The sequence below is a fragment of the Oreochromis aureus genome, unplaced genomic scaffold (assembly GCF_013358895.1).
Source record: "Oreochromis aureus strain Israel breed Guangdong unplaced genomic scaffold, ZZ_aureus HiC_scaffold_54, whole genome shotgun sequence".
Lineage (NCBI taxonomy): Eukaryota > Metazoa > Chordata > Actinopteri > Cichliformes > Cichlidae > Oreochromis > Oreochromis aureus.
This window is the reverse complement of record NW_024108952.1, coordinates 250,875-277,748: the sequence shown is the minus strand read 5'-3', so window position 1 is coordinate 277,748 and position 26,874 is coordinate 250,875. Positions and strand designations below refer to the sequence as shown.

General features: G+C 42.6%; 1 protein-coding gene across 2 annotated transcripts in view; it reads left to right on the top strand.

The window, feature by feature from the left end:
* The first annotated feature begins 365 nt into the window (after positions 1-365).
* agla (amylo-alpha-1, 6-glucosidase, 4-alpha-glucanotransferase a) overlaps positions 366-26,874 on the top strand; it is an 86,984-nt gene continuing 60,475 nt past the window's right edge. The window contains exons 1-16 of one of the 2 annotated variants that reach the window (XM_039607812.1): positions 366-464; positions 3,125-3,253; positions 7,860-8,070; positions 13,491-13,660; positions 13,950-14,153; positions 16,401-16,582; positions 17,573-17,684; positions 17,909-18,035; positions 19,622-19,724; positions 20,794-20,891; positions 21,419-21,558; positions 21,743-21,930; positions 23,442-23,565; positions 24,657-24,820; positions 24,903-25,004; positions 25,550-25,705. In XM_039607812.1, coding sequence (XP_039463746.1) covers positions 3,166-3,253; positions 7,860-8,070; positions 13,491-13,660; positions 13,950-14,153; positions 16,401-16,582; positions 17,573-17,684; positions 17,909-18,035; positions 19,622-19,724; positions 20,794-20,891; positions 21,419-21,558; positions 21,743-21,930; positions 23,442-23,565; positions 24,657-24,820; positions 24,903-25,004; positions 25,550-25,705 — 2,169 coding nt within the window. In that variant the 5' untranslated portion in view covers positions 366-464; positions 3,125-3,165. Of the gene's footprint in view, positions 465-3,124; positions 3,254-7,859; positions 8,071-13,490; positions 13,661-13,949; positions 14,154-16,400; positions 16,583-17,572; positions 17,685-17,908; positions 18,036-19,621; positions 19,725-20,793; positions 20,892-21,418; positions 21,559-21,742; positions 21,931-23,110; positions 23,235-23,441; positions 23,566-24,656; positions 24,821-24,902; positions 25,005-25,549; positions 25,706-26,874 lie in introns of both variants that reach the window. The other variant, XM_039607813.1, reaches the window with a different exon arrangement.

Below are 26,874 nucleotides of genomic sequence, written 5' to 3'. Positions count from 1 at the left end.
GTTTAGGTAAATTCATCAGGATAAAAACAGACAGATCAGCATAAATACCAGCCTAGTCCTTTAAGTTAAATTAATTTCACCTAATATTGGCCATTAACTTCACCACAACACTTCAAACTAACAAGTTTAGCCGGTGTTGTGCTGCGGATGCTGGCTGTGGGAAACAAAGCATAAAGGTGAGTTAAGCTTTTGCACAGTGCTATATATAAAGACCAACCTATACTTCTACTTTAGCTCAAATCTTTGTGGGCTGTTTTTGTTAAATAGGGCTTTCAAATCGGAAAATTCGCTTTACACATTTATTGCTCGTTTTTTCGCATCATTACGGTAAAGGCACTAAAATGTACGGTAATAAATTCCGCCCGGTCTGAATGCCACGCCCCTTTCCTACAGCTGCTGTCTATCCGGGAACATACCACAAACTGTTCTGTTGCTGTGACGGACCCCGGACACACAACGGACAGGTGAACGGCGTGGACATTTTAATGCGTTTGCTCGTGTTGTTAGACGATTACGATGCTAGCTTGGAAGACAAGTTGCTAGCTACGTTAGCTAGGCGACGTTTGCTTAACTAACGGTTGTGATGTTATTTGTAACGTGACCCTTTTCACGTTGCAGTTGTCTGTTCACTTTTAGAGCCTAGCGTGGTTAAACGGAGTGTCCGCTGCTTTGCTGGTAAACAGCATTTTCATTCATCTGTCCCTGCTGACCTCGTTAGTTTGTAAATGCAGGTTATAATTGAAATATTGGGGCCAAATCGCTCTGCTGTGTTATTTTCCGCAGTGAAACTGTCGCCTGACAGCACCGCCCACTACAGCGCGCTGTGCTACTGGCTGACTGTGTGTGTGAAACACAATAATTCAGCTGTTTTGTTGACCGTGTTTCTTCAATCACGCTGTGCCGAGCTGTTAAATAGTTAAACACTGGTGCTGTGCAGCGAAGCAAGGCAACAATAAACGAGCTCGCCTGTAAACTGAGCGCAGCCGCATGAAGGACGTTAGCTTTGCAGACTTGTGCCGACTCGTGTTTCTCCGTTGCAAATGGTTTTTAACTTGATGTAAATGTCCGTCTCTGGGGGTTTGTAATGGCGTGGACCCAGTGTACCGAATGAGGTGGACGCTTTTAAAAATAGATGCTGTGACATTAACGGCAGAATTCCTGACCTTGTCCTGGCCACCCCTTAGCACTGCGCAGACTCGGAAGAGGGGTCAGTGGGGTTCAGTGACTTCAGATGCGTCAACCTGCTCCAGTTAGTGCAGAGCGAGGTTTGCAGTTGCATTGCACTAATCTCTGAATCCAAATCTAAAGCATTTGTTAGAACAGTAATATTAAGACTCACCATATCCATGTACTGTAGTGTCTCTGTCGGGTGTTCAATGGGCTTTACTTTGCAATCAGTAACATGTATTTTATACTGTAGATCTGATTGGTAGGAAGTGCTGTGAAATATTCTTTTAAAAATATATTTTTTATGGTGTATTTAAAAAAAAAAAAAAAAAAGGTTCACAGTTGGATCACAAGATCATTGACCGAGGATAGTTGATGTCCAAATTCATGAGTCATTGTCAGTTTAAACTAACTGTAGTTACTTGCTGTATGTTATGTGAAATGAGGCCTTAACTTCCTCACTTTGTGTAAGAATGGATTGCTTAAAGCATGTCTTAATAAACTCACTACCTGAAATGTTTTTTTCCTTTTAACCACATCACCCTTTGTTGTCATCATGCCAGTTGCCAGAGAAACCCGAATCACCATGATTACTGTAGTGTCACTATAAGGCTAATTACTGAGCGTGTAGTAGCACAGACAGAACAGTGGATTTGTGTATGTGCAGGAGACAGGAGTGAGTTGTTGACTTTGCTTCCTAACTCCCCAAATCTGTTCCTGTTCAAGCAACTCTACGGCGGGCTTAAAAACATGTTGGATCCATAGAACCCAGGCTTCACGATTTCCGGGACTTGAAGGATTTGTTGCTATCTTGGAGTTCTCTCTTTTTGCCATCCGGGAATCCCTGTGATCCTGCGTTTGTAACACGGCGTGTAACAAAGATTAGAAAGTGCTGAAACCAAACTCACAGTAAATGTAAAGTAGTATATGTTAGCAGTCATGCTTTTCAGTTACTGAAACATTATCTGCTATTTATTGGAAAAGATTTTGATACCTGTTGAAATTTATTGGTAAATAACAAATTTTAATGTGATTATGACCACACTGGCAGTGAGGAACTACACTCTGAAACAACAGATTTGTAGATTTAACTTTTAGAGGTTCAGAGTAGGGATGAAGATACTCACCCTTCAGTCTGATAATGTTGGGTGACCGTGGCGCAGGAGGTTGGGAAGCGCATCTGTAACTGGAAGGTCGCTGGTTCGATCCCCGGCCTCGCTGTCCTGGTCGTTGTCCTTGGGCAAGACACCGCCTACTGGTGTTGGCCAGAGGGGCCGATGGCGCGATATGGCAGCCTCGCTTCTGTCAGCCTGCCCCTGGGCAGCTGTGGCTACAACTGTATCTGCCTCCACCAGTGTGTGAATGTGAGAGTGAATGAATAATGGAATTGTAAAGCGCTTTGGGTGCCTTGAAAAGCTATATAAATCCAATCCATTATTATTATTATTATTATTATTATTAAAATGGCATACTGGAAAATGAGATGCCATTTAAAGATACCACCAGTGAGTGCTGTATATCTGTGACGCATCGATTTTCCAATGAATAGCTGGAAAAAGTGTTTATTTATTGATTTGACACTTTTTATAAAATCATCTTTCCAAAGACCAAACTGTGATTTTTAATCATCAACATCAGCCAGTCTTTAAAGACAGCAGGCACAAAGACAAGCCTTTAAGACTCTGCACCTTTCTATGTCAATACAGTGTTTAAGAACTTTGTAGTTGTTAAACCAAAATTTTGAGCTTGGATTTTTCAATTAGACTTGGTGCTACCTGAGGCCAGTTGGACTGCAATGCTGATATGGCACATACACTTCCAATATTAAGATTCCTGCTGGTGCATTGCTCCACAGAGTGGAATTTTGCTGATTAGACAGATGGCTCTCATTGTGTTTAGTTAGAAAATGTGTTTCACAGTAGGTCATGTAGTAACCTGCCTGTTTTTGTCCTGACAGGAGGGCAGGGATCAGTATAAATCTGAACCGATTCTCACAGTATGTTGCCTCAACACCTGAAGCAGATTAGAGTCCTCATGCTCAACGACAAGCAGAATTTAGAGAGAACTCTGTTCAGACTCGAGCAAGGTAAGAACCTGACTGTATTACTGAATGTACTGCACTGTACTGCAATTATTTTTAAAAATCCTGCATTTAATATACTGTTTAATATTATGCTGCAGTGGCTCCATCTACTAAGCTGCTTGTTGGTTGTTAATGTTTTTATATGCAACCAATTTTATACATTGAAAATTTGAATCAGGAAAACTTGCAGGGTCACTTTGGTCTAATGTGGGTCTATTTGGATGTTGGTGTAAAAGTACCTCAGATTAGCTGCTTTTGAGCAAAATTGTGCAGAAAATTGTGTCTTGTTGTTTCTGTTGAAAAGGTTGGAAATGTTGAATCCACATATATATATTTATGTATTAATATTGAGCCAAATAGTCAGTAAACCACTGTTGAAGACCTATCCAGACACACAGCGTAGACATTATTCCTTGGTTTAAATGCAAGACTAAGCATAAACCAGTGGTTCCCAAACTTTTTTTGCTGGGCCCCCCTTGTTTAACAAGAAAAATGTTCGCGCCCCCCGACCCCCACGCGTGCACGCGCGCACGCACGCATGCACGCACACATCCTTCAACCACACACACCCATATTTTGCTCCATTGCGGTTTATTTCACACCTCAAACATTTATTAAACAATTAAGCAAATACAAATAATCTGCAATAAATTACAGGTAGTAAGAAAATAAAAAAACAACTATTTTACGCTCCGTCCGCACCTACACGGGTATTTTTGAACGCACAGCTGTTTCGGGCACATGTAAACGGCGTATCGAATCACCGAGAACGGAGATTTTTTAAAACTCCTTTTTTTTTTTTTTTTTTTTTTTTTTTTTTGCGTTTACGTGTGGACAAGGAATACAGAGTTTGTCACGCAATGTCAAAGGTATGTGCCTTTTTCACGTCACACTGTGCGCCACGTTATTGTTTACATGAGATGAATTGCAGATAGAGACAAAATACTGTTAATCTGACTCTGCAGGTTTTACACGCTTACATATACAGGCCATTACTGTCCCTGCATTTAGAAAGGCAGAGGCATCACGGTGTAATTATTTTACATGTAGTTGTTTTTTTTCCCTGTGTAATAATGTTCAACATTGCTATCAATACATTTTTAAAAAAAAAACCTCTACAAAATGGGTTCAAAAACATAAACAACTGTGGGATCCTGTTTGTCCGTGATTTGAACAGCCCAGCGCTGCTCCCGATGCAGGGAAAACTAATTCTGCAGGGAGACCTACCTCAGCACTTGTGCAGGTGAAACCAAAGGGAAGATATGCTTCGCCATATTTTCTAGTCTTTGGCTTAGAATGAAGTTGGTTTGGAAACATATTCAGCGATGCTTCATCTCCTGCTTTGCGTTTGTGTGGGCGCCCCGTGCTAGCAGTGTCCAAGCATTGTTTTTGTTTTTGTTTTTTTTCCCTTTTCATGCCGCGCCCCCCCTGCAATAGCGGGCCCCACACTTTGGGAACCACTGGCATAAACCTTTAAAAATTCTGCAACAATCCCTATAAATGCAAAAATCCCTGTTTTGTTTTGTTTGTTTGTTAGTTGTATTTATATTTGTTCATGTTGGACATGGCTCACGTAAATGTAGGTTAAACAGTTTAATTGAAACATAATAAGGGGATAAGACTGAAACAGTCATGCGTGGCCTGTCAGTGTTATGACGGTGAGAAAATGGCACAGACATCTGCATTGGAAGAATGGTGGTTATTGCATTACTGTAAGCAGATGCAGTTGCAGGTTATTATATATTTGTTAAAGGTAGGGATGCACTGATCCAATTTTTTTTCTGTTTGCATAAGGAATATATACCAGTGTTATACCGATGAGCTATAGTCCTCACTCTGAGGAAAGGAATTGAGGGAACCATTGTTTCATGTGGAACTAGAGCTGGGCGATATAAGATTTTTTCATATCACGATATGTTTTTTTTCATTTCAGGCGATAACTATATATATCACGATATAAGCCAAATAACTATATTTGTAAGATTTAAATGTGCCATTACTCACAAGTAAAATGTGAAATAATCAGCAGCTTGTCTTGATTTGAATATTTATTTCCCATAATAAGTTCAACAGGGTAGATGTACTTAAGGAACATGAGACTTTTTCAGATAAATAAAGGCAAATATTGCAAACTACACAAAAGGCAGCCGCTAAAGCGTTTAAGTTTCAAAATAGAACAAACAAACAGACTAAATTGTCAATTCCACTTAGAAACAAAATTTTAATTCTAAAAATAAATCTTAGTTTGTTTTACAGAAGAACAGACAAAATTGACTAACTTTTGTCAATATCAAATAAACTGAGAACTAAAAGGAAATTCTCAATCTCTCCTTGTTGTATAGCTTTCTGAACTTTCTGAATCCTTTATCATCCGCAACTGAAAATAGTTGTGGATGATTACTATACCTTTCTAATGTGATGTTGTTGTCCCTGGCTCTCTTTCTCTCTCTCTCCCTCCCGCTCTGTTCCTGTGCTACTGCGAGTGTAACTACCGCCCCTCCCCCCTCTTCCCAGCGCAAAGCACAAGGCTCGCGTGCGGAGTGAAGCGGAAAAAAAGTGCGAGAGAGAGGGTGAGAGAAAGAAAGAAAAAAACCCCAGGGCTCGCGATAAGGAGCCGGCTCGCGTCGTTCACGTCAAAAATCTGGCTCTAAGAGCCATTTTGTTCGCGACCGACACATCACTACGAAATACCTTCGCACTACGGAACTTCTGTGGCCCTTCCGTTCGACAATCTCTCCGGCATTGGAACCATCATCTCTTTTCTCTTCGGTAACCTGGTCACCCACGCTCTCGGTTGATTTTTCTCTAGTCGGCACACTCATTTCCTCCATTACCTGGGCAGCCCGGCTGGCTGCTTCCCAAACTACACATGTGCGGCTTGGCACTTGTGCTGTACGTAACAAGTCACGTGACGTGACGCTGCGGCTGTGATTGGTTCGGCTCTGCGCTACTTAATTTGGATTGGCTGTTCTTTTCTTTTTTTTTTTCTTTTTTTTTTTTAAGAGAGCAAGGTCTATCGCAATAGTTTATTTTTTTCTATCGAGAAAAAGTTATTTCGCAATACATATCGTTATCGTTCTATTGCCCAGCTCTATGTGGAAGGTACCAAGGTTCAGCTTTAACACTTCTTGGTTACGTCTTATTTTAAAAAGTTTTGTAGAAAGACGTAGTACTGTATACGTGTACCTTTAATCTGCATCTGTAGTAATCTATACTGACATCAGGGGGATGTAATGGAAACGTGTCCATGTCTAAACAAAAATGTGGAATATTACCGACTGTTTGAATTTTTGTCATTATTGGCTTTTGTAACAGCATTCATAAAAATCATAAGTTAGGAAGGGCTTTTCTGAATGTATACAAAGTCATGCAGAAAATATAAATCAAAGCCATTTCATTTTGTTCACGTGTCCACTCATTCCTACATCTTATTTCATAGTGCATCCTTCACATGCTTTATCAGAAATACAGTTTCTGAAAATTATATTTATCTTATTTCTCATGTTGTCTTTTGGATTTGTTAGTGTAGCATAGCTTTTAGCTTAACTCTTAGCTGAAATCAGTTGGGTGTGGCTTCGTCATGTGACCTTTCATCACTTTCCTACTCGGTGTATCAAATGTTTAGTTATTCCTCGGCCTCAGTGTTAAAGATGCGTTTCCAGCTTTGGAGGCCAAGCTCAGGGAATTGGAGACCTCAAAAATCCTGCAGTTAGCTAGGTGAGGGCGATGGTAACTTAGCCACCATTAGCTGTTCCCTAGCAAATCATCCCAAGCAGTCGGGAAACAAGCTAGGTAACTGAGGAGGTATTGTAGCCCTACAGTCATCCTGTCCATGGTTAAAATTGATTTTCCTCATTTGACAACACAAACACCAACAACAAACTCTGGTTATTGGTCACTTTGTTCTCTGAAATGTGAAGCTAGAGAATCAGTCAAATGTATTCCAGGGATCAGAGCATTGAAACTGCTGTCTGAGGGGAAACACAGGTTAGGTAAAATTGTAATTCACATCAGCAATAATGTGTCAATTGGTGGTCAGCAGAATGATTTAATCATTGTGTAACTTAGAAAACTACAGAGATCATTGTAGCTATGTCTGCAGTCAGAGTCACAGCTGCTGGCTGTCTGAGTGCTGTGTGTGGTCTTTCTGGGTGATAGTTGGGATGCACCATGTATGTGCGTTTGTGCATGCATGAAATGTTTGTGTGCGTGTCGGCTTGGCTGAAAGGGTTGAAGAGATGTGCCACTTGGCATTTAGAGGGCTCTGCATCTGATAAGGATTTTGTTGGCTACCTGTCTCATATGGGACTATTTATAGACAGACAATTAAACTCTGTCCTAACTCTGGAAGGACCAACAAGACCTACAGTTTTCTGCTAATGACTCTGTGTGTCTGTGTGTCTGTGTGTCTGTGTCTGTGTGAGGGATGTGGGATTGTCTTGTGAGTGGGTAGCAATAATGATTACTGCAAGAAGTGAATCTTTTCAGACTTATTGAGACACAAAGCAGTTGTGACATTTTAACAGGGTGAAGACAAAGTGGAATTTTCCTTACTGTCCAAATTCCCAACACAGTTTGTTCAGTTTGTGTCGTACTTTTGTCTGTCCAGGGTTTGAGCTGCAGTTCCGTCTTGGTCCAAGCCTTCAGGGAAAGAAGGTTATGGTGCACACCAACTATCCACTTGAAGGACAGCTGTTTGACCGAAACAACTTCCGTGTTTTGCCATGGACCTACCCAACAGGAAAAGAAGAAGACTCGGATAAGTTCTGCTCCCTGGACCTCAAGTTGGCTGGGTCCTATCAGTACTACTTTGGATATGTGTAAGACCCTCCTGACAGTCGCCCACATTTCATGAATCCAGGGTTTCAATGTCAAAGCTGAATTCAGGAAAATGCAGTGTAAAATATTCCAACAGTTAAATCATTTTGTTGGAATCATTCACGCTATCACTAAAGCCCGTGATAGCATGTCTTTATGTTAGACAGTTTGTTCTTCATTTGTCCATTTTTATTTAAAATTATTGTAGAACTCTATAAATTGTTGAAGAAGTGAATACTTTTTGAAACAGCCTGATAAAGGTGTCAGTCAGAGATGCCGGCCAGTCCTGGAATAACATGCTGAATAGGTCTGGCTAGGTGGGAATCAAACCAGAAACTAATTAACTATTTTTTAAGTTATAAATTAATATTCCAGTTGAAAGCAATCTCCCAGAGCACTTGGGGTTTGTATCTGGCCCAAGGATATTTGGCATACAGACTAGAGCAGCAACCTTAACCGGTCGCAGCAGATGGCCCCGCCCCTCCCTGAGCCTGGTTCTGCTTGAGGTTTCTTCCTGTTAAAAGGGAGTTTTTCCTTCCCACTGTCACCAAAGTGCTTGCTCATAGGGGGTCATATGATTGTTGGGTTTTTCTCTGTATGTATTATTGTAGGGTCTACCTTATAATATAAAGCGCCTTGGGGTAATTGTGATTTGGTGCTGTATAAATAAAATTGAGTTTAACTAATTTGAGCACTTTCAGATTTGTAACATTTAGAGACAATATTAAGAATATTACATTTATTGTCTTCATTTAACTGGAGCTGCATATGAACCATTCATTTGCAGTTATACTGACGCCCCCAAAACTTGTACGAGGGCAATCGCAAAAGTAAGCTCTCCTGTAGGAGAGCGACAGTTTGACGAGCGACGTGTGGACACGCGGTGTCATGGAGAATCTTAACCCGCAGTGCGCAACTGTGTTTTGGGACAGAGGGTATTGTTGGTTGACTTTCTGCCTGTTGGGACCACAATAAACGCTGACAGATACTGTGAAACACTGGGAAAACTCAGAAGGACGTTTCAGAAGCGGAGAAGAGGAATGCTGAGCAAGGGCGTAAGCATTCTTCACGACACCGCATCCCCACACGTTGCCCGTCAAACTGTCGCTCTCCTGCAAAACTTTGGTTGGAACATCATCACCCACCCACCCTACAGTCCGGACTTCACACCCAGTGACTACCACCTGTTAACTAGTAATGACTTCATGAACTTCTTCACAAATAAAATTTTTATCATTAGAGAAAAAATTACCCATAATCATCCCACAGATGTAACATTATCTACAGCTACTTTCAGTACCATTAATGTAAAGTTAGACTCTTTTTCTCCAATTGATCTTTCTGAGTTAACTTCAATAATTAATTCCTCCAAACCATCAACGTGTCTTTTAGACCCCATTCCTACAAAACTGCTCAAAGAAGTCCTGCCATTAATTAATGCTTCAATCTTAAATATGATCAACCTATCTCTAATAATCAGCTATGTACCACAGGCCTTCAAGCTGGCTGTAGTTAAACCTTTACTTAAAAAGCATCTCTAGACCCAGCTGTCTTAGCTAATTATAGGCCAATCTCCAACCTTCCTTTCATATCAAACATCCTTGAAAGAGTAGTTGTCAAACAGCTAACAGATCATCTGCAGAGCAATGGCTTATTTGAAGCGTTTCAGTCAGGTTTCAGAGCTCATCACAGCACAGAAACAGCTTTAGTGAAGGTTACAAATGATCTTCTTATGGCCTCTGACAGTGGACTCATCTCTGTGCTTGTCCTGCTAGACCTCAGTGCTGCGTTCGATACTGTTGACCATAATATCCTATTAGAGCGATTAGAACATGCTGTAGGTATTACAGGTACTGCACTGCAGTGGTTTGTATCATATCTATCTAATAGACTCCAGTTTGTTCAAGTAAATGGAGAGTCCTCTTCACACACTAAGGTCAGTTATGGAGTTCCACAGGGTTCAGTGCTAGGACCAATTCTGTTTACATTATACATGCTTCCCTTAGGCAGCATCATTAGAAGACATAGCATACATTTTCACTGCTATGCAGATGACACGCAGCTCTATCTATCCATGAAGCCAGGTATCACACACCAATTAGTTAAACTGCAGGAATGTCTTAAAGACATAAAGACCTGGATGGCCGCTAACTTTCTGCTTCTTAATTCAGATCAATCTGAGGTTATTGTACTCGGCCCTGAAAATCTTAGAAATATGGTATCTAAGCAGATTCTTACTCTGGATGGCATTACCTTGGCCTCCAGTAATGCTGTGAGGAACCTTGAGTCATTTTTGACCAGGACATGTCCTTCAACGCACATATTAAACAAATATGTAAGACTGCTTTCTTCCATTTGGCGCAACATCTCTAAAGTTAGAAATATCCTGTCTCAGAGTGATGCTGAAAAACTAGTTCATGCATTCATCACTTCCAGGCTGGACTACTGTAATTCTTTATTATCAGGAAGTCCTAAAAACTCGCTGAAACTCGCTGAAAAGTCTTCAGCTAATCCAAAATGCTGCAGCAAGAGTCCTGACAGGGACTAGAAAGAGAGAGCAGATTTCTCCTGTTTTGGCTTCCTTCATTGGCTTCCTGTTAAATCCAGAATTCAAAATCCTGCTCCTCACATACAAGGTCTTAAATAATCAGGCCCCATCTTATCTTAATGACCTTGTAGTACCATATCACCCTATTAGAGCACTTCGCTCTCACACTGCAGGCCTACTTGTTGTTCCTAGAGTATTTAAAAGTAGAATGGGAGGCAGAGCCTTCAGTTTTCAGGCCCCTCTTCTGTGGAACCAGCTTCCAGTTTGGATTCGGGAGACAGACACTATCTCTACTTTCAAGATTAGGCTTCAAACTTTCCTTTTGCTAAAGCATATAGTTAGGGCTGGACCAGGTGACCCTGAATCCTCCCTTAGTTATGCTGCAATAGACGTGAGCTGCCGGGATTCCCATGATGCATTGAGTTTTTCCTTTCCAGTCACCTTTCTCACTCACTATGTGTTAATAGACCTCTCTGCATCGAATCATATCTGTTATTAATCTCTGTCTCTCTTCCACAGCATGTCTTTATCCTGTTTTCCTTCTCTCATCCCAACCAATCACAGCGGATGGCCCCGCCCCTCCCTGAGCCTGGTTCTGCCGGAGGTTTCTTCCTGTTAAAAGGGAGTTTTTCCTTCCCACTGTCGCCAAAGTGCTTGCTCATAGGGGGTCATATGATTGTTGGGTTTTTCTCTGTATTTATTATTGTGCGATCTACTGTACAATATAAAGCGCCTTGGGGCGACTTCTGTTGTGATTTGGCGCTATATAAATAAAATTGAATTGAATTGAATTGAATTCCCAAAGTTGAAGAAACATTTGTCAGGAAGGCGATTCTGCAGCAAGTGGCTATGACATGGGCATTGTAAAACTGTCACAACGTCTACAAAAATGCATCGACCAAATGGCGATTATGTAGGAAAATAAGTCTTCAAGTTTTAAAATGATGCACATATTATGGAAAATAAACGGTTGCTTGCATTTCTAAAACAATAGGAGACCTTACGTTTGGGATTGCTCTCTTATTTACTATAGCATGTAAATGAAAAATGGATGTCGCCACTTTGATGTCACCAAATGGTGTCTGACATCTGGAAGCCTCAGAGTTAGCTTTTCTCTGTACCGCCATCCAGAAAGGATCCAGTAATATTCAGACAACATTTAGAGCAGTGGGTGGAATGCCTAGTACAAACCAGTATAGTTTACTCGACAGGGTTCATGCACAACATGTACTGGTGCAATGCACAGACATCCTGCAGATTCATTCTAACAGATCGTTTTAATTGTGGAACTCTGTACCACTCAGCAGGTGATACCAAATCCTCCAAAAGGCACCAACAACAGGTGTGGTTGAAAGGTCCAGTTCACTAACTCGAAGCTCTGTTCCACCAACCATGTTCAAGAAACAGAGTTTCAAAATAAACTTCTTTTTTTTTTTTTTTTAATTAACGAGGACATGATACAATCTTCCTTTGAGTTTGTGTTTGAAAACAAAACTGACGAAGTTGTAAACCAGCCCAAAGAGACTTTTGAAGTAATCACCGCAGTGATTCATCAAAACATGTAGAGGTAGGAATGTTGCAAGCCTCAGTGCTCACCTTTGTTACCTGTTCCAGTTCAGGGTCTGGCTTTATATTTTACCAAATCACAACAACAGTTGTCTCGAGGCATTTGATATTGTACCGTAAAGTAATGGAGAAAACCTCAACAGTCAGACATGAGCAAGTACTTGGCGACAGTCGGAAGGAAAAACAGGAAGAAACCTCCAGCAGAACCAGAGACTGTGACGGGGAGCCATGTGCTGCGACTGGCCTGCAGGGGGAGGCAGACAGGACAGAAGAGAGCCATACTAATAACTAATGGCTGCCCCAGCAGCCTACGTCTATTGCAGCACACCTAAGGGAGGATTCAGGGTCACCTGATCCAGCCCTAATTAGAGAACAAAGTGCTCTAATAGGGTGATATGGCACTATAGGGTCATTAAGATAAGATGGGGCCTGATTATTTAAGACCTTGTATGTGAGAAGGATTTTAAATTAGATTCAGTGAAGAGAAGCCAATATAGGAGAAATGTGCTGTTTGTAGTCCCTGTCAGTACTCTTCCTGTAGCATTGTGAATCAACTGAAGGCTTTTTTAATGATGAATTACAACAGTTGAATCTAGAAGTAATAGCGATGATGTGTGTTATTTGGCCCCGTGGATAGATAAAACTGGGAATCATGTATCAATACCTAATACTAAGGAAAGCCTGCAGCACCCTGTGGAAGCCATAGTTAATATGAAGCAGCCTCCACATTTACATTAACAAACTGGACTCTATTAGATGGGTATGTTTCAAAGCACCGCAGTGCAGTACTACAGTACCTGTGGGATTTTTCTAATCTCTGTAATAAAATATTATGGTCAACAGTATAACAGTAATAATATCTAAAGTGATGTAACTCAGTCTGAATAATATTTTTAAACTGAAACCTCTCCCAGCAATGTGGCTTCTTGGCTCAGGCGTTTTAACCACTCGCCCTCCGTTCCCATCATGTAGCCACATCGCTCATTTCCATCCATTCCTCTGCTCCTCCTGTCACAGACTCTAAGCAGAGAGTCCTCCAGCAACACTTACTTAAATGCTTTGTTTGCTTTTGGGTTGCATATCAGCAGCTACAAGTATCACCTCCTCATCCTCACTGTTAGGTACTCCATCATCATCTGAAACTGACTCGTGGCTCTCAGATAAGCCTGCGCTTGTCTCACTGTTGTGTTATCTAGAGAATGTAAATACATGATGTCAGTCTATCAATGACATTGTGATATGACACCTTTGTATATTTCCTTAACCTGGCGTATGTAATTTGTGTTGAATTTGATCTTTTTCCAACAGAGACTCGGAGCGTATAGGAGGTGGTTATATTGTGGTGGATCCAGTTCTCCGTGTCGGGGCTGACGATCACATTTTGCCGTTAGACTGCATCACCATCCAGACCTACCTGTCCAAATGTCTAGGACACTTGGATGACTGGCCAGATAGACTTAGAGTGGCCAAGGAGTCGGGTAGGTTAGCATGGATCGCCCACACTGGCTCTGGTTCTTTCTTTTGTGTTAAATTATAAAATGCAAATTCAGTCACATGCAAATCTTGGTTGTTATTGACGACCTTGCTTCATGTCATCTGCCTAAACTCTCTGAAATCAACCCTCCATTCTTGCATGTGTGTATACGAGTCTGTGTGTGCTACAGCACATGGACACAGTGCAGTGCAGGGGATTCATCACATGTCAGGACTATCAAACAAAATGTCGTACAGAAGGATTAATAGTACGTATGTGGGTTTGTCTTCCAGGATACAACATGATCCACTTCACTCCACTGCAGACTCTGGGGGAGTCCAGGTCCTGCTACTCCTTAGCTGACCAGCTGAGCGTCAACCCAGAGTTCAGCCCAGCGGGTCGCAGCTACGACTGGACAGATGTGGGGGCGCTGGTGGAGAAGCTAAAGACAGAGTGGGACATGCTGTGCATCACAGATGTGGTGTATAATCATACTGGTGAGTTGGTCACTGTTTGTGGGAGGTTTTTCTTTTTCATGTTGCTTTTTAAATATCATTGTAAAATGTTGATATCCATGTTGCCTTAGAACATAGTTGAAGGTTGCCGGTTCGAGCCCCGGCTTGGACAGTCTCAGTCGTTGTGTCCTTGGGCAAGACACTTCACCCGTTGCCTACTGGTGGTGGTCAGAGGGCCCGGTGGCGCCAGTGTTCGGCAGCCTCGCCTCTGTCAGTGCGCCCCAGGGTGGCTGTGGCTACTATGTAGCTTGCCATCACCAGTGTGTGAATGTGTGTGTGAATGGGTGGATGTCTGGATATGTAAAGCGCTTTGGGGTCCTTAGGGACTAGAAAGCGCTATATAAATACAGGCCATTTACCATTTACCATAGTAGGAGCCACAAGGAGGGCCATTCATTAGTGTACTACAACACCGTTTCCTTCCCCTCAGAGGTGAAAGGTCACCTCCTGCATCTGATGTGAGGCGGCTGCTTACTGCTGTCCTTAGATTCTGACATCTCCCCTCTAAGCGCTCTACCCTGTGCTTTGCAATCAAACGTAACAAACATTGTTGTGACTGCATCGACGCAACATCCTTCAGAAATTTCATGGTCGGCTCGTACCAACCACTAACGAAGTTAAAAGCTTCAAGTTAACTAGGCACACCAACAGCAGAACATGTTAATGAAGAGTGCTAATTGGCTAACAAAGAGCAGAAATGCAGCTGTTTTCTTGCCTTAAAGGATAGTAGGGGAAGTGAATCACAAAGCTTCCTGAGCCAGTCCATGCAGCCGATCACTGACTGAACATCCTGTGCATCACTTTTCATAATGCATGGATTAGATTATAGACTAAGGATGGAGAAGTCCACATATGTGCACTCAGCGTACATGCAACAAGTTGTTTCATTTATTTGTGATCTTTGTTTTACAGCTCATGGTTTGTTATGCTGCACACACTCAGTCTTTCATTATTAAAGCCCACACTCACTTTTATTTGGCCTGAACATTTATGCAATCACATGTCTTTGTTCCACCACATGTTATACTACAAGAGGTTTTCTAACAACACGTGCAGATTGTCAGTGAAAGCATATTTCTACAGGATTGAAAGTGTCATTAAACTGTCTTATAGGCGGGACTTTCAGACAGATCATTAACCCTATCCTGTAAAGTTTGACAGAACAGGAAAGATTGTTGTTGACTCACAATGATAAAGGGAAGTAAAGAGAAGCCGTTTAGGAAAAAAAAGGGGAAGATCTTGGTTTTGTTACCTTTGAAGCACAGCAGGTGAACACTGTGCTGTGGGGAAGAGTGGAAACATTTGCTTTCTTATAGTGGGCTCAGTATTGACTGTGTGGAAGTGTAGCCTCACAGGTTTCTTCCCTGACCTCAAGCACACATTGAATTTTCTTCCATTCTGGATGTGCTATAACCACGAGGTGCAAGGCAGGAACATGTATCTGACTGACTGGTTGGCAAGTGGCAGTCGCTGGCTGCTGCTGGATGAAACTGTTTGCAAAGAGGTTGCTGCACCAAAATCCTTGTGATCATTTTGGTCATCCGTAGTTTGCACAGAAGATTTAAGACCTTGTATGTGAGGAGCAGGATTTTGAATTCTGGATTTAACAGGGAGCCAATGAAGGGAAGCCAATACAGGAGAAATCTGCTCTCTCTTTGACCCTTCACCCCACAGTGTCCAACATGGCAGTTAACTCAATACACCAAGACTTAAAAGTGCCATTTTTGCCACACTTAGTCAGACTTAGATGACCCGTGCAAGGTCAAGGTTTGCTCCTGCTCTCGTACTCTTGCTGTCCTAGCTGTAGCCCTGTCTAAGGCTTTCACTTGAAATCTATATAGAATCATGTCAAGATTTAAAGACCATTAAAAAGTTAGCTTGGTTTAGTTTAGTCTTGGTGGTAAAACATTTTATAGCAAAACTGGTTAACAGTTATTCTGAAAGAGTTTTTCAGAACATGTTGAGACTTTCTCATTTGACATGCTCGTTGTATCAAACTGTATCTGTGTGCTGTCCTACTAGCAGTGACCACCCTGTGGATCTCTCTCATCCTCTCTCTCTCAGGAAAGGTCAAGCAGTAAAATGAGCCTGATATACAGACTGAACTTTGATTTATACAGTATGTCTGACTCACTGTCAGACTATTATTAGATCTTCAAAAAGCCATAGAGTAAAACAGTGATGAATAAAGTATTTAAACAGTTAATTTCTCTTCTGTGTCCTGCACAGCTGCTAACAGCGGGTGGATAAGGGAGCATCCAGAATGTGGATATAACCTGGTGAACTCTCCTCACCTGCGCCCAGCCTGGGTTTTAGACAGAGCTCTGTGGCATTTAACCACCAGAGTAGCAGAGGGACGCTACAAAGCTAAAGGACTTCCTGCTGACATTACCACGGAGAGTCACCTGAATGTGAGTTCTGGGTTCCTGCACATTCATTCACCTTTGAACTTTCACAAATGTCACAGGCCGTGGTGTCAGCCAATGACAGCATAAATTGAAATCTTATCCACAACCTCATCACCAAAGGTGGCTAGCTTTTTTTAAATTACTCAGGAGTATTGAGTAACTTATGAGTGATTTATATCAAAGCTAAGGGCCGTTTTCCTGGCCTGCTGTAAAACAGAGCAGAATATATCTTGTATGACATTTCTAGACACAATTTGAATTAAAGTTTTGTTAAACTTTTACATGTCAATTGAAAAAATAACCTGTTTTTACAGAGACATAAACTATTGCACCTGACGGTCTGTACTGCAGAGTAACGCCTGTGCAGAATACTCGAAGTTTCTATATTTAGATTTTATTTTATAGTTAATATAATCATTTTGTTATTTATATATGTAAATTTGCACATTTATTTTTTTACTCTTACAACTGGCATTTAAAACAACCAAAACCTAGCACCAAGCCCAGTCTCCCTTGCACGCTGTAATTTGGTGCATAAATCTTTGCTCCAGGTTTGGTGTTTCTTTGTTTGGAGTCTAGCTTTGTGTCATAGTTGGTAGGTAAGTGTTGGAAAGGACAAAGTCAGCTCATTAAACTAAACTAATGCTCTTCCTATGTTAACTGTGGCTGTACCCACAAATGAGCCACTGTGGACCAGATCAGTGTCAGTGGATAAAACTGGCTTTCGTCACACTAAATTTAGCACACTAGTTTGACGTGTGTGTGTGTGTGTTACTACTTCAGTGGCTTACAGAAGTGCTGACCTAAAGGAGGGTTTGTAGAATTCCCTCAGAATAAACCAGGTAATAAATTACCTGTAGAATAAACCTCATGTCTATCCAATGAACTGAACTGGGTCAGTTCAGCTGATGGTTACAGGCATTTTTCCCAGCAGCATCGTACACGCTTTAAAGACGTGTTTGTGTAACGTGTGTTTGATTTGTTGTGTTTCAGGCTGTCCGTAGTGTGGTGTGGCAGGACGTGTTCCCTCAGATCAAACTGTGGGAGTTCTACCAAGTCAAAGTGGACAGTGCTGTGGAGGAGTTTAGGACCCTGCTGCAAAACGGTGTGTGAATCCACACAGAAGTCCCAGTGCAACTCAGTTTACAAAGAGTCGTTTTATGTGAGCTTCAAAAGCTCATCAGCATGTTTTCAATTTGATGGTGATGTCACTGTTTGCTCTGAAGCCCAAAATACAACTCTGTATTTACTGTGTGTGCATGACAAAGATGAGCAGAGGGTTAAAATCCACATTCACTGTGTAGTTGACATATCTGTGCCTGCCATCAGGTACCAAGCCAGACCACAGCAAGACTGGAGGGAAGACGGGCCTCAGGATCATTCAGGATCCACAATACCGTCGCTATGGCAACACAGTAGACATGGACTCTGCTCTGGAGACATTTGTGCCTCACAGGTGAGACTCAGGGTCCACAGCACAGTCCTGGAGTGGGATGTTGGGCTGTTGTTGTTCAGCTGTAGTCCGTTCAACGTTTCTTTGTTCTTTTCTGTATCTTTTTCACACTTTTCAGATCGTCAAACACGTTTTTAACCCTGGACAAAGATGACCTGAGTAAATGTGCTGTTTTTACCACACAGTCGTAAAAGGCTGATGGGGTACTGTCAGCAGGCTCAAGTTTTATGAAAATCTTGGGAATGTATGTCTGTGAAGGTTCTCAGTCATCCAGGTCATCGTAGTCAAAGGAATTTGCAAAGAAAAGCGTCTGGACTTCTCTAAGTTAACTTCTTTAAGTTAAGTCCAGACGCTTTTCTTTGCAAATTCCTTTGACTCTTGGGAATGTAGTGACTTGAGAACAAGGCGATGTAAGAGCTTCAAATTGATTCCACAGCTACAGAAAAGATCTCGTACATGTTTGAATCTCAGTGACCTCGGGGACCAAGGACGCAGTAATGTAATGCAATAACCTGAGAACAAGGCAACGTAGATACGTGTGTCTACCAGAGGCTGAGGGGTCGCACTGGCATTTATAAAAAGTATTTTTAAATTAAGATTACATTTATTAAGGCAAAACGAATCTGTCCAAACCCATCCGGCCATGTGTGGAACGAATGAATGAACTGATTAACGAGCCACACCAAAGCCTGCTCACTGACACACCTGTTCAATCAAGACCTAACTTAAATGTCTGTCTGACAAAGTGAACTCAAAAATCACATCGGACCAGGTCTTTTTACCTCATCATTCAGAAACAGCATTTTGTATTTACTTGGGTTATTTTTGTCTAATATTACAGAAAAACGTGACAAATATTGCTCAAATGTAAAAACTCTGCAGATACTTTCACAGCACTCTAAGTCTACAGTTGACGGTTGGCTCGAAGATGTTATGCAGCCATCAAATTAGAGCTGCAACAGGAAGTTTTAAACATGCAATGTGCACAGTAATGTAGGCTGTATAAGAGTCAAGTGACATAACCACCTGATTAGACCAATGTGTAACCTTATCCTGCACCTGGGTGGGGATAAAAGCAGCAGCCTCCTGTCCTTGCATTTTAGCATTAACCACATTCAGCAAGATAATCTGACACACTGTGTGTGGGTACAGCTTACCCTGCATGTCAGACCCATGGACTCCTGTGATTGGCTGACAATCGTCCACAGAGTGTGTGAAAGAATGTGTTCTTGAATATGATGGTTCTGTTTGGTTTCCAGTCCAAAATAAATCATTCAGGTGACGTCACACAGTCCCTTTGACTTAACAGTGTCAACGTTAGTTCAGTATTAAATGAATCAGGACCTCTATTGTGAAAAGAAGACAGATGTTTGCATCTGCAGAGAGCACATGCCTGTTCCTCCATGCTCATGAACATTAGCACAGCATGGTTAAAAAACTAAACCTGCACCACAAATATTAAAAAATACATTGTTATGTTTCTTCATTGTTCAGATATGATGATTTACCTCTGTGCACCTCTTACACCTCTGTGTATATCTGTGTGTGCGGCACACAGCACTGTGATGTAATGTTGCTTCTCTCTGTAGCTTCTCACCTCAACACATCGAGGAGTGCTGCAGTTGGCTAAATCAGAAACTGACTGACCTGAATGCAGAGCAGTATCACATCGTGCACCAGCATCAGGAGCAGGTAAGGCTGCAAATCACAGGGCCACACCTGACATGTTGGCCAGAGGGGAAAAGCATCGAAAGGTGTTAAACCTGTCAGTCAGTCAGCATTGGGCCAATGCAGCCCCAGGTTTAGAGCAAAACGACTGATAACACAACAGCTACGTCTGAGACGATGCTGTCAATTTAACTTGGAGCCAGAGTCTGAGGATACACGCCGTGAAGAATAAAGAGGCGGAGCTGTGAGCAGTAATCACCATTAAAAGCTTCACATAAAAAAGCTGGCGTTAGTCCTTCAAAGCACCTGTTCAACAAGGTGCTCCATCCACCGCTTTTTGCAGAAGTTACATTTAACTGAGTGAACTTGGTCTGATACAGGTTTAAACTAGGCAGCATGCTGAAGGCTGACGGCAGCGTCGCAGGAACCTGCTGCAAACAGGGGCAGAGCCAAAGGGGGCCGTGGGGTTTACTGGAGCTCAGGGGTTTCCTAACATTTAGTTTTTCACATTTAAAGTGAAATGAAATACAATGTTAGATTGATAATTAAAAACATGAATGAACATGGCTCAGCGTGTTTGTGTGACCGCTTGGAGGCAAAGTTAATACTATCAGATGTTTGTGGCTGTTTACAAGAAACGCCAGTTTCATTTGAATGTCAAAGCAGGAACCTGCAGGTGATTCAGGTCAAACCACTGGAGCTTAGCACCTCTAACACTAACAGCTCTGTAATTATGTATGGTCAGCAGTATGGACCGCTGCACTGAGGTGAGTCCACTGTCAGAGGCTGTAAGATCATTCATAACCTTCAGCCTCCTGTACAGTGATGGGCCCTGAAACCTGACTGTAACTCCAGATTAACCATTCCTCTGCAGATGATCTGTTAGCTGTTTGAAAACTACTCTGTAAAGATGAACTGTCACCACCACTGGGCTCCTGTGTGGACCGTTTCTATATGTGGTCATTTTCAGCAAACACCTTCTCTGTGACGTGTCAAATCTTTAGCGATCGTGTGTGCGGTTACTTTGTTTTAGAACAAATGTCTGATTTGTCGTTTTGCTCTGTCACAACCTTCTTCTTCTTTGTCCCTCCAGGCTGTGAACTGCCTTATTGGAAACATAGTCTATGAACGACTCGCTGAGCACGGTCCCAAGCTGGGCCCTGTTACCAGGAAAAACCCAATGGTCACCAGGTAGACCAGTTTAAAGAGTTGGCTAATGAGAGGAAGGCAGAGTACAGCAAAGTGTGTTAATAAGTCAGTACATTTACTAAAGCTTTAACAAAGACAGGAGGCAAGTTAGCTGAACACTTAATAATGCTAAGATATTATTATGGTAATGTTGGCTCAGACGTCAGTGGGCTGTATACCAATTAGGTGGGTGGTTCAACCCCTGGTTCTCCAACCTGTGTGTCAAACTCAGGGCAAGATGCTGAACCCTGAGTTGTTCCAGATGCATCAAAGTATGTGAGCACTGAGATTGAAGTACTCAGGCTTATTTAAATAAAGCACTTGGATGAATGTGTGTCGATGGTAAATGAGGCTCAAACTGCATAGAAAGCTTTATATCCAGTAGCAGTCAGTTGGATTCATGTGTACTTTGAAAACGTGATGTTGGTGGATCCATCACATGATCCGTCGTCTAACAGGAAGTGTCCACAGCTGCACTACGATCACATCACCCGGGCAGCGATAATGCCATGTTTCCATCTTCCTGTCAGGTATTTCACCTTCCCCTATCAGGACATGACTCTGGACCAGGAAATGCAGCTGCTGGACCAGCCAGACAAGCTGTGCCATTTCCTGGCTCACAATGGTTGGGTGATGGGCGACGATCCACTGAGGAATTTTGCTGAACCAGGTAAACAAGACGAGCCACAGCCAGGCACAAGGTGGTTTAAAAAGACTGTAAATAATGTTTATGTAGCTTAAATTTAGGTTGTAGGATTTATGATGCTACTTTACACTGACAGTGACTGTTGTTACTGCGAGCTGGGAGTAATAAAGTATTTGTATCAGTACTGAAGTGCTTCTCTTCCATAAAGGCTCCAACGTGTACATTCGCCGGGAGCTGATCTGCTGGGGTGACAGTGTCAAACTACGATACGGCAACACGCCTGACGACTGTCCCTACCTGTGGTATCACATGAAGAAATACACGCAAATCACAGCCAAGTATTTCCACGGAGTCCGTCTGGACAACTGCCATTCCACACCTTTACATGTTGCTGAGGTATCGTCACACCTCACTGCACATCACACACTTCATGTCAAATGAAATTATTCTACGTTTAAATCCAGGACATGTTTGTAATACTTTAGCTCCATGTTGTAGTAAAGTTGTTCTTCAGGCTTACATGTTAGAAATATGTTTGTGATATCTCACTGGAGCCGAACATCAGTGTTGAACTGGTCAGTTCTACAGACAAACATGTCGAGTGATCTCACAGTACATGTTTGTATTAGTAAGTCTTAAAGCATGAAATTGTTCCTTTATTTTAATCACTGATGTGCCACAGTTTAAATAGACAGTCAGACATCTGTGATAACAGCAGATCGCTGTGTAACGTCGCTGTGTGGCCCTGACATAGGAAAGTAGCCCTGCAACTCCTGCTCAGTGTCGGGCTGCTTTAGTGGAAGTCTGGTTTCAAAAAGCTCCGTCATCATTCAGGGGATCATTCTGCTAAAGGCTGAGAGTCAGAATGTTTTGTGGTCACATGCAGATGCTGCTAGTCTGAAATCCAGTGCAGTCAAAGGAAAAAAGAAAACCAGTATGATGCTTGGTGCTTAGCATCGTTGCCTCACAGCAGGGAGGTCCTGAGACTGAGTTCAGCATCTGCATGTGGTCCATGTGATGGTGTGGGCTGTGTCCATCGATGCGATGGTTATCTGTTTCTCTGTTAGCCCTGTGACAGACTTGCCCTGTGGGAGTGGTCTGAATTGTTGAGGCTTTGTTACAGTATACAGGCACCATATAAATAACCCAGGCAAATTATTATTGGATGTCCTGGCTGTCTTTGTTGTGTTTTGCAGAGGATGTTGGAAGGATAGTTCGAGAGCCGGCTTGTTCCATCTGCAAGTGTTGAAGTAATACTTTGATGTGGGCCTCAGTGAGTCTAGTCCAGGTGCGAGTGATGTAGGGAGATGGTTTACATGTGCAAATGTTGCCGTCACGTACCCTTCTGCTTCGATATGTATTATCAGTTAGATTCAGTGTCAGTGAAAGAATCACAGGACGTCTGTACTACACTGTAACTGTCCTGACTATAGTGACAAATATGATTGTTGAATTCAAGCACGCTGTAAAAAGAGAGGATGCAGCGTCACTACAGCCGTGTTGTCCTGTATGAGCGTGTCCCTGCTAACAGCAGCTCTCTCTCTCCTTGTCCGTGATGTTGCTGTTTGTTGTCCAGGCCATGTTAGACGCAGCCAGAGCGGTCAGACCCAATCTGTATGTGATAGCTGAACTCTTTACAGGCAGCGAGCTCCTTGACAATGTTTTTGTTAACCGGCTGGGAATTAGCAGTCTCATACGAGGTACAGCACTGATGTGCAAGCTAAATGTGTGACTTTGTCTTTCTTCTCTTCCCACTGCATTGTTCTGCATGTCTCCAAACACTTTCTCTCTCTGTGTTCTTCGACTGCACGACTGCATGATTCATTCTCCTCCTCTTCCTCCTTCAATCTTTCTTTCATGCATGCCTCCTACCCCCCGCACTGGTTTGTCATGCTGTGGTTGGTTAGTTCATGCTGGATGTGGCCAGAACGGTGCGTCCTGACCTGTATGTGGTGGCTGAACTGTTCACCGGCAGCGAGGAGCTGGATAATATCTTTGTTACCAAGCTAGGGATTACATCACTCATACGAGGTAAAGTACTGTGTGTGTAACACACCCACAAACACAACACGTTCATTAACTGTTTACTTCATTCATGTTTAAATATTTGTATCAATTCCACATCTTCAGAACAGGCCACAAGTCAGCTTGAATAAATCCATGCAAGCACATTCAGACTCTGCTCCTGAAACTCAGACTGCTGAGAGCTCAGCTGTTCCAGGTGTCCCGCTCTCGTCACTGGTGATGAGCTGGGATTGTGCACACAGTTTGGAGCCCGTGATGAAGTCACAAAGCGTGCTGTGTAGATGATAAAAAATGAATTCTGAGCACTTCTGGACATCCCAGAGAGGACGCATCGAAGGGGACATTAGCCACATTTCAGTCGTGCTAAACTCTTACTGTTGTGGCGCTGATCCTGGAGCACGAACAAAGTTTAAAGTAAAAACCAAAAATGTAAATTGAGGAATTATAACTAGATTTTTTGGCCATTCAGTGACATCTTTCAGTACTTGTAGTTGTGGTACTAAAACACGAGTTGAATAGGAAGTAACTTTAATATGTAGTGAGGTCCAACGATGGTCTCCACCAAACCCCGTCACAGTTCTGCACCTGTTGGAGGTCATAATAATAACTTTATCCTGGTTTGCTTCCTTCCTGATTCCATTTTTTTTTTTTTTGCACATTTCTCACACTTCATCAAACAAATGTAAATGTTAGACAAAGATCACACAGGTAAACACAAAACGCAGGTGTTTATTATTCAGGTGTGTACACTGCAGGCCTGCGTGACTGTGCAGGTTACCAAAGTCACAGCTTTCACGGCCTGCGATCCACAGCTGTGTGACCCACTGACAAACTCAGCTCTGTAAAATCCTGGAATCAAACCAGGTAAACTCCAACAAACCTGTGCAGTTATGATCAGAAATGTTGCTGGACCGTTTGCACAGGTTCAGCTTTTCATCCCAGTCATGGTTCTGATGTCATTTGTACTCAGTTTAAATTGACATGAAAACAAATGTAACTGAGTGTGTGAGCGCACCTGGCAGTGATGCAGCGTGGCATGTGTCCACCTGTGTCTGCGTGCGCTTACTTTGGTTTTTCCCCCTTCACTCAATCATCAGAGGCGATGTCAGCTGGTGACAGCCACGAGGAGGGCCGCCTGGTGTATCGCTACGGCGGTGAGCCAGTAGGAGCTTTTGTTCAGCCCAGTCTCCGCCCACTGACGCCCTCCATTGCACACGCCATGTTTCTTGATGTAACCCATGACAACGAGTGTCCTATCCAGGTGGGTCTCTTGAGGTCAGCTGACAGTGAGCTTGGAGTCGAGCTGTTGTTCGATGGTTAATTGCCGGGTGTGTCGTTTACAGCTCCGCTCAGCCTTCGACGCTCTGCCCAGCTCTGCTATCGTGGCCATGGCGTGCTGCGCTACTGGCTCCACCCGTGGATACGATGAGCTGGTGCCACATCAGGTTATTATATATTTATCTTCTTACTATCATCTGACAGCATTTTGCTGAACACAACAGAACACAGTCTCTAATAATGGGGCGTATTTGTAAAAATGTGCCTAACTGCTCATTAATGTTTTTTCAGCTCAGGCTGACAGAGCCGTGGCTCTTCCACAGGCTGTCTTTAGTCCTTTGGGGAGTTTTTTGTGGACACAAACGGCCTTTAGAATCTAAAACAGCAGAAGCAAACTTAACATAACAGACGGACATCATAAAATCACTTTATAGTTTTAGATTTTTCCTTTTTTAATGCTGATGTTCAAATGAATTTAGATTCTTACATATGCTGCAGTTGAATCCGTCACGTATACAATAAAATGCAAAAGTTTCAAGTCAACCCTCATTTCTGTATATTTCCAGTTTAAATAGTGCTAATTCACAAGTGTGCTTTTTATATTTTATATTATGAGGCAGTTCATCAAATAAAGAAATGAGTGTTACTTTGAGGCCCTGTGACAGATGCTGTAATAAGAGCACACACTGACTCCATGCTTACCTGTGCACAGATCTCTGTGGTGAAGGAGGAGCGCTTCTATCCCAAGTGGAACCCGTCAGCAGTCCCATCCTCTCCCGGTGAGGTTAGCTCCTGCACCGGTATCATAGCTGGGAAACGGGCAGTAAACAAGCTGCACCAGGAGCTGGCTGCACAGGGATTCATACAGGTGTGTGCACACACACACACACACACACACACACACACACACACACACACACACACACACACACACACTCAGCTATCTTAGTGAGTACCTTCATTGACATAATGCTTTCCCTAGCCCCTTACCCTAACCCAGTGGTTCCCAAAGTGTGGGGCCCGCCCCCTAGAGGGGGCGCAGAGCTATTGCAGGGGGGGCGCGGCATGAAAAGGGAAAAAAAACAAAAACAAAAACAACGCTTGGACACTGCTAGCACGGGGCGCCCACACAAACGCAAAGCAGGAGATGAAGCATCGCTGAATATGTTTCCAAACCAACTTCATTCTAAGCCAAAGACTAGAAAATATGGCGAAGCATATCTTCCCTTTGGTTTCACCTGCACAAGTGCTGAGGTAGGTCTCCCTGCAGAATTAGTTTCCCTGCATCGGGAGCAGCGCTGGGCTGTTCAAATCACGGACAAACAGGATCCCACAGTTGTTTATGTTTTTGAACCCATTTTGTAGAGGTTTTTTTTGAAAAATCTATTGATAGCAATGTTGAACATTATTACACAGGAAAAAAAACAACTACATGTAAAATAATTACACCGTGATGCCTCTGCCTTTCTAAATGCAGGGACAGTAATGGCCTGTATATGTAAGCGTGTAAAACCTGCAGAGTCAGATTAACAGTATTTTGTCTCTATCTGCCATTCTGCAATTCATCTCATGTAAACAATAACGTGCCGCACAGTGTGACGTGAAAAAGGCACATACCTTTGACATTGCGTGACAAACTCTGTATTCCTTGTCCACACGTAAACGCAAAAAAAAGGAGTTTTAAAAAATCTCCGTTCTCGGTGATTCGATCGCCGTTTACATGTGCCCGAAACAGCTGCGCGTTCAAAAATACCCGTGTAGGTGCGGACGAGCATAAAAGAGTTGGTAGTTTATTTTCTTACTACCTGTAATTTATTGCAGATTATTTGTATTTGCTTAATTGTTTAATAAATGTTTGAGGTGTGAAATAAACCGCAATGGAGCAAAATATGGGTGTGTGTGGTTGAAGGATGTGTGTGTGCGTGCGCGCGTGCGCGCGTGCACGCGTGGGGGTGGGGGGGCGCGAACATTTTTCTTTTAAACAAGGGGGGCCCAGCAAAAAAAGTTTGGGAACCACTGCCCTAACCATTAAAAATG